This window comes from Branchiostoma belcheri, unplaced genomic scaffold, assembly GCF_001625305.1.
Source record: "Branchiostoma belcheri isolate BF01 breed outbred unplaced genomic scaffold, Haploidv18h27 scaffold60, whole genome shotgun sequence".
Lineage (NCBI taxonomy): Eukaryota > Metazoa > Chordata > Leptocardii > Amphioxiformes > Branchiostomatidae > Branchiostoma > Branchiostoma belcheri.
In genome coordinates, this window is record NW_017804243.1 from 502891 (window position 1) to 514544 (window position 11654).

At 42.6% G+C, this 11654-nt stretch overlaps 1 protein-coding gene across 1 annotated transcript; it reads left to right on the top strand.

Moving 5' to 3' along the window:
- The first annotated feature begins 155 nt into the window (after window positions 1–155).
- On the top strand, window positions 156–8338 carry LOC109482708 (baculoviral IAP repeat-containing protein 1a-like). Its single transcript, XM_019785527.1, has 4 exons — window positions 156–1407; window positions 3473–3649; window positions 5009–5059; window positions 5517–8338. The coding sequence occupies exons 1-4, from the start codon at window positions 156–158 to the stop codon at window positions 8336–8338; spliced, it is 4302 nt and encodes a 1433-aa protein (XP_019641086.1).
- The last annotated feature ends 3316 nt before the right edge of the window (window positions 8339–11654 follow it).

Consider the following 11654-nt stretch of genomic DNA (forward strand, 5'->3'; position numbering starts at 1 on the left):
ACATACCTAACCTGACACACACCTTTCTGTTCCAGGTGTTGCTACCACATACCTGACACACACCTGCCTGTTCCAGGTGTTGTTACCACATACCTGACACACACCTGTCTGTTCCAGGTGTTCCTATAATGATGTAGCTGACACCTGTGTGAGTCATGGCTGAGGGCCAGGGGGCGGCTGGGTGCTCAGGTGAAACTGCAGAGTCCAGCTCAGTTCTCCTGGTGAGTGGCCAGTATGCCACATCTGAGGACTGCAGTTCCCCCATCAGCCGACAGGTGGCCCAGACCCTAACAGGAGCAGGGTGGAAAGTTTACAGTACTGTTTTGGAAGATAAAGAGGAGGACAGAAAGTGTGCTGAGGCTGATGGAGTGGAGCTCATCCTCCCAACCCGCAGTCAGGGAGACACAAGGGAACCCTGTCTGGATTGGCTGACCTTTGACCATGTGGATCGCTACCCCAATGACAGACTGCCACAGGATGTAGGGTGGATTGTGGGTCATGCTGGGGTCACCAGCAGAGCAGCAGCAACTATCAAGGAACAGCGTTTCCCCCAAGCAAGCCTCAGTCTTGTCACCCAGACTATACCTGAAGACACAGAGAAGTACAAGGAAGATGAGAAGGCCATGGGTATTGGGGAGAAGGAAGACTCCATCAGACAAGATGCAGAGAAGGCAGATACTGTGTTCTCTGTGGGACACAGAACACAAGACCACTTTGTAAACTCATTTTGTGCAATTCCTAAAGACAAGAGGCCAGCTCACTACCTCTTCCTGCCCAAACCTTCAGACTTGTTCCTGAACACTACAGTTGAATACAGAGCAACAAGTGAGAAAGTTGTCCTATTAATTGGTAGGGTGACAACAGATCAGAGGGTGAAAGGTTTTGACTTGGCAGCCAAGGTCTTGTCAAAAGTGGTAGAAAGGAGTCAGGACAGAATCAAGTTGCGGATTTGTGGTGTCAGTAAAGAGGAGTATCAGGCCAGTATGGGCATTCTCCAAACCAGCATCAACTCAGGAAAACTGATCCCCACCCTTCTCCCACACGGCACCCAGGAAGACGTCTGCCAACACATGAAGCAGGCCCACCTGGTTCTCATGCCCTCCCGTGCAGAACCCTTCGGTCTGGTCGGTCTGGAGGCCATGGCAGCCGGCATGCCAGTCCTCATATCTGACCAATCAGGACTAGCGGACTTGGTCCATGAGGTTATACCAGAATTCCACCACTCCATTCTCAGAATCACGGGTGACGATTCTGTAGATGTCGGACGTTGGGCAGATCAGATTGCGGATGTTCTGCGGATGTCAGAAGCCGAGTTCCGTCGGGCTGCAGAACTCAAGCAGAAACTCCTGGAGTCCAGATACTGGGAAGAGTCTCATCAGCAATTCCTTCAGGCATTTGGAGGTGCAGGTCAGGAAATTGTTGTTTTCTAAAAGTCTCATTAAGTCAGAAGTATTACCACAGAGAAGGTAGCAGTCTTACTCTCATCTGCCAAATAACCATACGGGTACGTTTATTTTTTTGGGCCCAAACATCCACCCAGTACGTTCTTATTTTGCACAGTACGTTTATTAATTTTTTGAAAACCAGTAATTTTTTTCAACTTGTGAAGACATTTATAAACGCATATTGTAGCGAGAAACTTGTCATTTTCGGGCCGGTTTTTGCAATCACAGCGTGCATAAATTCGTCTGAATGTTCTATTGTCATGGGTGGTGCTTATCAAAATACAAAATATTAAATGCTCTTTTTTTTTGTCTATTTAAATTCCTAATTGCAAATAACAGTTAAAGATTTGTGCATATATCAGTAAGGGTGCATTTTAGTACAAGAGACACAGGTTACCCGTCAATTCTGGTAATTTTTCGGGGGGTACGTTTACTCCGGGGGTATGTTTATTTGATTTTGAAGATTTGTCCGGAGGGTACGTTTATTCCGGGGGGTATGTTTATTCGGCAGATGAGAGTAGGCTAGTTTTTGTCAGAAAATCTCAGGTCATCCATTGAGGATGGCCTGAAAAGTTATGACTAACCACATTATAGTCTATATCTTAGGCTTTAGGCTTTGGGATCAAGGTGGCTGGAAAGAGAAGAAAACGGCCAAATAGAGACTCTGAGATACTTACTACATGTCAGGGGAGTTGGTCCGGTAGAGAGAACTGTTTGCCATACCCAATTGGACCAACTCCCCTGGCATGTTATCTCTCTGTTTGGCCAATTTCTACTCTTTCCTGAGCCGCCTCCCGAAGCCTTGTAGAGGCTACAAGGGTTACTGTAAGGGTGTAGACTGTATACTGTGGCGTCGGTATGTTAGAATTGTAATCCGCTGCTGTACAATTGCAAAGAAAATGATGTTAGCATGCGCAGGGTCTCAGGCCATATGAATGCACAAATTCAAAAAATAACCTCCAAACGACAAGACCTTGCATTCAGAACATGCATGTGCAACTCAACAATGTGCTAATTGCAGTTTATGAATTTTAAACCAAATCCCAGAATGGTAACTTGTGAATAATATGCGCAAACTACCTCATCACGGGAGGATCCAGGATGCACAACCATATGAACTTGAGTGCATCTGCAGTACCTAATCTACATAATTTATTTAGTTATAAGAACTATGTATTTTTGTCAAGAGCTGATCCAAGAAGGGCTTCTGAAAGAGCTTCAATGTCCGAACCAAAAACCGAAACACTGAACCAATTGCATTTTGTAAGCCAGTCACAAAGCCAGGGATTGCACCTCGAAAACTATTATGTCTCAGTACTAGTCAATCTGCCATAAAATTGCTTGGTGAAAGCTGAAGTTAAATCAAAGGCAATTAACTTACAGTCTTGTTCCTTTTTGTTAGGCTTAGGATGTTTTGACCAACATAGAATTTTGAGCTTTTAGGGTTAGGGTTAGTTGAAGAAAGTCCTTTTCTTCCTAGTTGTTAATTAATATAAAGTTTTTCAATGTAACAAGGCAACTTCATTTCATTAAAAGTTCAAAATCTATTGTTTTAATTATAAACCAGGTTGGTGTCGTATCATAACATTTCCGGCCCTTCGTGGGGTGCCTTGGCCTGTTTTGTTTTGTTTTTTTATTTCACCCTGTTGCTTTATATTTTCTCTTTATATTAAAATCTGACAAATTAAGATGGTGTGGCCTTATATACGCTTCTTTGATATCATCTACAACATGATATAGAACAAAACCTCTTGGCAAAGGCACTAGTATAACCTCCTTTGATTTAATTTGTTTCCTTGCAGATCCGTTGCTTCCTGTGCATGTCCACCTAAGCCCGTCAACAGAGGTCCCAGAGTGGGTTTTAAGTCGTGTCCAGGAAATGGAGAAAGAACTGATAACTGTTGACATGTTAATGGACCCAGAGCGCCTCAGTAAAGCAAAACAAGCATTGATGGAATATAAGGCTTTCTTGATAAAACTTGCAAGTGGATCCGTCATCCTCTTCCTGAAGTTCCTATGCCAAACAGATTTGTATGAGTTCTACCACAACCATGACAAGGTAGGGGAGGGAACCCTGTCACACAGACTCTCCAGTATCCTCATCCCAAGCAACATTCAGGACCAGTTTGAAGGTGCACAGCTGATTGTGAGGCTTCAGGTGAAGTATGAAGACTATGTGCAAGTCCAAGAGAAACTGGGAGAAGGTAAGAGCCTCAACTCAGTGTCACTGTTTTTGTGATTGAATAAAGCATGACTTAATTTGAGTTATGTAACTTATGTGTAAGATGTTTTAGATGAAGAAATTAAATGTTTTGACAATGGCAGATCTTGTCTATACAACATATAATGTACATACTTAAAGGACATATACATGTATAGTAATTTCAGTTTTGGTGCCTTTCAACCCAAAATCCTTTTTTGCAAAAGGTGATCATTTGGTTTCTACCAATCCCGCACACATAGGGGTGATATTTGACCCAAATCCATCCATGTTGACGTTTGATGACTCCCTATTCCACCAGGAGGCTGCGGTGACGTCATAGGTTCTCTTAATCTAACTAGCTATGAAATCACTACTCTGTTAATATTAATACATAAAATGACATCTCAACAACAAGAAAAGGGTAAAGAGAAGCCAGAGAATGAATAATCACCTGAGAGAGAACTTGGTCGGCTGTTGTCAGCATGTCAGTCTCTCTATAATCACAACATTTGTCATATCTTATGAGAAGAACATACATATTACTATAGAGTTAATTAGATTAAGATTTTATTTAGATAAAGATTTTTATTTTTGGTTGTATTTGAGCTTTTTGGCTGTATTAATCGTGTTCTCGCATGACTACAGTAGGTCACTCCGTGATCAAGATGTACAGTGGACATCAAAAATTTGGAGGTATGTGTTTCTACCTTTAAAAAGAGTCACTGAGGCCACACCAATTTAATTTGTTGGTTCTCGGATTTTTTCAGAAAAAATATGAAGCGACAGGGCGAAAAAAAATAAAAATAAAAACAGGTCTAGGCATCCTATTATAGGCTTAAATGCTACAAAATAAGCCATGAAGTCAACACAAAAGGCTGGGTTAAAATCTAAACATTGAATTTTGAACTTTTAATCAAACCACTGCAATGATAGATGGGAAAACTGTAACAAGTAGGAAGAAAAGGACTTTCCTCAACTGTTGGGGGGCAAAACATGAGCATTTTTCAGTTGATTCAGGACCAGAATCAATTTTTTTTTTTTTGCAAATCAGAAAAAAACGAAGAGGCGAATCCGAGAACCAACAAATTAAATTGGTGTGGCCTGATTGAGGAATATACTACAGCCTGAAGAATGAAATCATTGTGAAAGAGGGATCTAAACTTCCACCTTTGACAGATTCAAAAATGTTCTGGTCTCAGAAGTTTGAAGTTTAGAGAAACACTAATAAAACATTATTTAAAACATGATTGAAACTCTTGCTTGAGTGTTCAGAGAAAATGGTACTACTGGGTAATCTTTTTGTATTCTATTTTAGAACGTCCAGTTCCACATGCTCTTCCACGCTCACATCTACATGTAGCTGGAGCTGAAGGAACAGAGGCTTCTTCAGTGACAGGTGTCAATCAGACAGGTGGGAATCAAAATTTGCCATCAAAAATGATAGGAAGTATCATCTATGTTAAACTTTCCAAAGTCAATATGTTTTGTTAAGGTTTGGCTTTATATTTACATGACTGTCCCAGCAAACTGTTTGCTCTGGAAATGGAAGGCAGGTAAGTTTACTATTTTTATCAGGCCTGGGTACCAGTACTCTCTTATTGCACATCAAACTTATAAAACTCTGTTTCAGAGATTTCAGACTTCAAGTAAGTTTTTTGTGTGAATTTATTAAAACATCAGTCAGAGGAGATTATTTTATGTGCTTTATTAGGGACTATCATGATGCAGGATGAAAGGTTCTTGGCAATCCATGGCTCCTTACCAGATTTTAACTTTCAGTCATTTCCTTTGTCATTTAACCCAATTTTCCTGTCATATGGCATGAAGTTGGACTTTGAAATCTAACAACAGTGGCCATTCTGTTCCAGACTTGTTCCAGAAGTCTGTGAAGAAGTACTATGAGTTGAAACTGACTCACTTCAAGCCTCTGATCTGGAATGACAACTTCACACTTAGCCTCAGTGACATCTTCACCCAGTTAGAGTTGATTCCATCAAGTCAGAAGCAACTCAAAATACCTAGACATAAAGTACACCACTGGTTATTTTCAAGGGAAGAAGAACAGAAAAAAGAGCTTAAGTCATTAGACGACTTGTTCAAGCCAGATGTCACAGAACTGACCACAGCACCAAGGTGCATTCTGATTGAGGGTGAAGCTGGAGGGGGGAAGACAACATTTCTGTCCAAAGAAGCCCTAGATGCCATCTCACAGAAAACAGAGCTGGGCAGACGGCACGACATTGTCCTGTTGATCCGACTCCGGGAGGTGAGAGAGGGGGAGACCATAGAGGAGATGGTGTGGGACCAGTGTGTTCCTGAAAGAAAAGATGTTAATTTAGAGTTCATCAAAACAATCCTTGAGAGAAACGAGTCCTGTGTGCTCTTCCTCCTAGATGGGTATGATGAGCTGCGGCCTGAGGCCAGGGCAGCCGGGCAGGCCATTCCCAAACTGCTGTCTGGCAAGATGTACCCCAACAGCACGATTGTGATCACCTCCCGACCCTCAGCAGGAGTGCAGCAGTACACCCGGCCAGACTGTCATGTACACATCATGGGCTTCTCCCGTAGACATGTGGAGAAATACATGCAGCAGTATTTCACTGTTGTTAGGAAGCAAGAACTGACAAAGACACTAACTGTACATGTAAACAGTAATCAACTTTTGAACACTTTAATCCAAACCCCAATGTTCCTGATGTTTGTGTGTCTGCTGTGGGAGGAGGACCAAGAGATGGTGTCTACTGGAACAATGATGGGGCTGTACGACAACCTGCTGACATGTCTGGTCAGAAAGTGCTGTGAGCGGGAAGGAGTGGACATGCCAACAGAAGGGCTGCCTACAGAGGTTGCTGAGTCATTACTACAGCTCGGCAAGCTTGCACTAGAGGCACTGCTGAGGAATGAGACCCTGCTTGACCTTACAGAAGTAAAGAGAGAAAAGGTTAATTGGGAGTTACTGTTAAAGCTGGGTGTGGTCTCCTTGGAGGTTTCTTCCTCAAAATTGCATCCTAGGAAACAGCTGAACTTTTCACACAAGACCATGCAAGAGTTCCTGGCTGGACGATATGTAGCTCATGCTCAAGTGAAGCAAGACATTGTTGAGCTGCTGCAGCTCACCTCCGTAAGGAAGGCACTTGAACTCAGTAACCTGATTCAGTTCACATGTGGCTGTGACTCACAGGCAACACAAGCTGTGATGGAGGAACTAAGCAAGCTCAGCAGCAGAGAGTTCACACACTTGCAACCAGAACAGTTTGAAATTAAATCAAAGATGCAAATGGATCCAGATGTGCAAAAGTCCTGCCAAACCTATGAAAGGTTTGTACGCTTGTGCCTGAACATCCTTAGTGAGAGACAAGAACCAGAAGTGCTTCAGGGTATCAGTCAAGCCCTGCCAATTGTCATGCTGCACAGCTCCATTAACAGTAGAGAAGCCACAGGTCTTAAGTATTACATACAAAATCTTCATTCAGCAAACCTGCCAGACAGGCTCATACTTACAATCCGTAAAGGCACTGACAGCAGAGACACAGTTCAGTACCTACAGCAGTGTTTTACAACTACACTCCCTGGACTTAGATTGGACTTGGAACTATCAGGACAGTTTGACTCACCTTATCTGACAGCCAGGCTGGTTTCAGTTCTGAAGAATGTTCCCTGTCTGAGGGCACTGGATCTGTCAGACACAAAACTAACACCATCATCACTCCAGCCACTTGTGCAGGGGTTCAGACACATGTCTCTGTTAGAGGAGCTGGATCTGTCTTGGAACCGTGCTCTTCGTGATACTGGGATGGAAGTCCTACAGGTTGGGCTGTCCAGTGTTCCACACCTGGCTGTACTCCGTCTTAGGGAAATTGGCATGACAGCTGTGGGCATGTCATCCCTGGCTCCCTACATGCACCACCTAGTGGGACTGAGAGAACTGGATATAAGTGGTAATAAGATCGGTGACACTGGGCTGGAATCTCTCACCACCATCCTCCACACCTTCACTGCCATGCAGGTGTTGGGCCTGAGTGAGACCGGTATCAGCCCCACAGGCATGCGCACACTGGTCCCTGCACTGTGTAAGTTAACCAGACTGATCAAACTGGACGTAAGTGAAAATGCCATAGAAGACCCTGGGCTGGAATGCCTGGCTGCTATCCTCCACCACCTCACAGCCATGAAGGTGTTGGTTCTCAGGGACACAGGTATCAGTGACAGGGGAATATCATCCCTGATCAAAGCTCTGCCTCACCTGGTGCAATTACAGGTGTTGGATGTGGAGTGGAATGACATAGGAGACTCAGGGATTGTCTCACTGGTGCAAACCCTCTGCCAGCCCAGCAGTTTGGACATGGAACAAAACCCACCTAGTGACAAGAGTCTGACCACAGCCCCTCACTATAACACCACACTACAGAAGCTGGACATCGGGGGGAATAGGGGAGTAACAGGAGCCGGACTGGGGAGGGTCGCACAGCTCATCAGCACACTGCCGGCACTGACCGGGCTTAACATGTCTGGTCCCTGTGGCAAACCTGCACACCTGTCTGACACCGCTGCCATGGATCTGGCCGAGGCTCTACCCAGACTCCCTGCCCTGGAGCAGCTGTACCTGTATAACATCTCCATGGAGCCTGCAGGGTTCCAGGCTGTGGTGCAGGCTGCTGAGGAACACCCAACACTGGAGAGGCTGTGGTGAGTTATGTTGGTTATCCTATAGGCATGCTCTACTCCAGGGTATCTAAAAGGGACAGAAAGTATTAAATTTTGATAGAATTGCAAATGATTAGATGGGTGAATTGACGAACTTTGCTCCCAGTACTTTCATGACTGCACCTTTTTTACTGATAATAAAATTTTACATGTACCTAATAGATACACACCTGTTCTGGTACACATACTTCTTTTTTATATCTACCAATTTCACATGTAAGTGTGCATTAAGCTACATGGCACCAAATTGTGTATGAATCTCTTGTTTTACTCCCACATTCTGTTGTTAAAGCTATAATGACAGTATGATGTGATTTGATATAAATTACTAAGCAACTCTGTTTTCCATTTCCGATATACAGCTACAATAGGAGGCTAGTTCCTGAGGGAGCGGACACCACAGCCAGCTGCCTGAAGCTGCTCGGCTGAGTTCCCAACATGGCGACCTGTTCTGTACATTTCCTCAGCTGAGGTCAGTATGCTGTATATAGTTATGATTAAGTAGTCATTCCAACATGTTAGGGACATTGATATGGAACTGATTTTATTTCTATTCAGCTGCCAAAAAATTACAACATGAAACTTTTGTTGTATTAATGTATGTGTATAATATATTTCTGAAACATCACATTTATATTGTATATTGTATATTATATATTTTGTATTGTATATTGTTAATTATATTGTACATTGTATTGTGTATCGTATATTGTTTCAGATAGACAAGACCAGCTCAGAATGACATGAATCAAACAAACCAGTTTTAGTGCCAAATTCACTCAGGATGAGGACATTGAGATGATCTACGAAACATTAGTAATAGTTTGTAAGGACAATTTTTGTGCAGTACTTTGACCATTCCAATGTGAAGATACAAAAACTGTACTACCTTACACATGTAGCTGTATCTGTCAGTGTGTGGATTTTGCTTTCTTTGTAACAAAACAAATTGTGTAACAAAGAATCCAATATGCATTAATATAGCAACCAGATGAACCTATGCAAGAGTGTATATAGTACAGGTATGTACTAATGTATCGAGATTATTTTTGTAATCTTTTATGGATCTGCATATATCAGAATGATTTGGGATTAAGGAAGAACCTAGTATTCATTGATATACCAACCTGATGAAATTGTGCAAGAGTGTATACACAAAATGTCATGTAAATGTGTTCTGCATATTCTTATAACATTTGTCGTATCTGTATTTCTGTGTGTTTTAAGATGATACATGTGAAAGCTTCGGCCTTTTACTCAACCTTAAATCTGCTTATGGAGGGTAAAGGACTGTCAGAGATGCCCTGTTATCACTCAGGAAACATTACCAGCATTCCCCTAACATCTGCTTGGAGACCTTATCCGATTCCCATGTCAATATTGTAACATTTAACTTATCTGCTTATATGATAAACATTTTGATACCAGGGCACAAAATAATAATAAAGGAGGATCTGTAAAATATAGACTGGAGTAGTGAAACAATATATGCCTATCAAATATCTTCATATTGACTGAAATAGTCTTAATAAAAAGTGTTTGAAAAGTCTAAACTTTGTATGATTTGTTCAGCACAGTGCTATGAATATCTTAATCTGCAAGACATGTTTATAATAATAAGTTTGTATTAGAATCACTCATTCCATTCAGATTGGAATCTATGACTATGATACACACAAATCCTACTTTGCTAACTTTTCTTGGCATTATTAACATGAACTTCACACCTCCGGTTTTGTCAGCACTATCAAGGGTTACAAACACACTCGTGTTCACAAACACAAGAAGGTCGTTCCCATGGTAACGTTAGCCTCTACCAGGCTTCGGGAGACGGCTGGAAAGAGTAGAAATCGGTCGCCCGGAGTAGAAATTGTCGCACCCGGGTGCGGCAAACGTACTGTCTAGCGGACCAACTCCCTCGGCATGTTATCTCTCTATTTGACCAATTTTTACTCTTTCCAGCCGCCTCCCGAAGCCTGCTAGAGGCTAATAGTAACGTGTCATGGGGAACACAAGTGACCCCAGTCAGCCGTTTTATGTACGGACAAGTCTTGCATCATCTCGCAGGTGAGACAAAAGACGGGGACACCTGACGCGCCGGGTACCTGGCGGACGTGCGTCGGTAAGAACGACGGGACACAAAAGACCCGGGCCGGGTTACCGAGCAGCTGTCTACATGTCTCAAGACGTATTGTGAAAGGAAAAGTATCTTGAGACTAGTCTTACGTCACGGAGAGCCGCTTTCCAACTGGTTGTGACTAGCTACAGAAGGAGGCGAGACGCTATGCGCGGTTTGTACGTGTTCTGTGTGGCTGTTCTTGTGGAGAGGGAGCATGAACATTGCAGCACCGCGGCTTGACGTCCCGGGCTGGGATCGGCAGCCTTCTTCTGTTGTGGGAGTTGGGTCGGCGGCAACAGGACTGGACCTGAAAGCCTTTTAAATTGCTTTGCATCAGCGTTAAAATGCCTTTAAGGCACATACATGTATGCATACACATACACATTAATGCATATGCATACACATACACACATGAATGCATACATGCAATTATGACACACACATACACACGCTCACACATATACACACACATGCACTTGTGACACATACACATGCACACATTAACATGCACAGCGTTATATTACATACACATGAACTTGCACACACATACACACTCCAACATTCATAGCAAAACATCTGGAACATAGGGTCAAAAGTAGCAAAAGACAACTTTTAATATGATTTATTGGGCAAATTTACTCCCCCAAAAATCACTTGTTAGGTGATGACATGTTAATGATGCAAATGCTGAACAATACGCAAGAAAGTCCCTTTGTTTTGTAAAGAACTAGGAAAATATCTCGTAACTCACTGAAATGATGAGATTGAGCATCAATCAGCTTCACTCCAAAATATATACAACTTTTCTTTACAAAAATTATACGGCAAAACAATCTGACTGTACAGAGTAGCAAAGCTAAGGCACGTGACTTTGGCACAAATCCGTTCACTGTGGATTAGAGAGATGGAGATTTTAGAACAATTTCTACTTGAGTCTAACACTGCTCCAGAGGCACCGCCCCAGAGGCGCCGCCAAAAACTTGCCCTCAGGTGGCACCTTCATGGAACAGTCCATTTTCTTCACCTCGAAGAGGTCGAAGGAAGATTGCGTTTCATAAAAGCAAATTAATCTGGTCATTATATCACAAATGCTATAAGTTACTACAATATACTATATGCATTTGTAAATTTTAGTTTATTTTGCAAAGTTGCTATTTCTTTGCCTTTTCACTTGAAAGCACCC

Coding starts and splice junctions, on each gene's coding strand:
- LOC109482708 (XM_019785527.1), top strand. CDS start 156: ATGGCTGAGGGCCAGGGGGCGGCTGGGTGCTCAGGTGAAACTGCAGAG. Junction 1,408..3,472: donor TCAGGCATTTGGAGGTGCAG/GTCAGGAAATTG, acceptor TATGCCAAACAG/ATTTGTATGAGTTCTACCAC. Junction 5,060..5,516: donor GACAGGTGTCAATCAGACAG/GTGGGAATCAAA, acceptor ATTCTGTTCCAG/ACTTGTTCCAGAAGTCTGTG.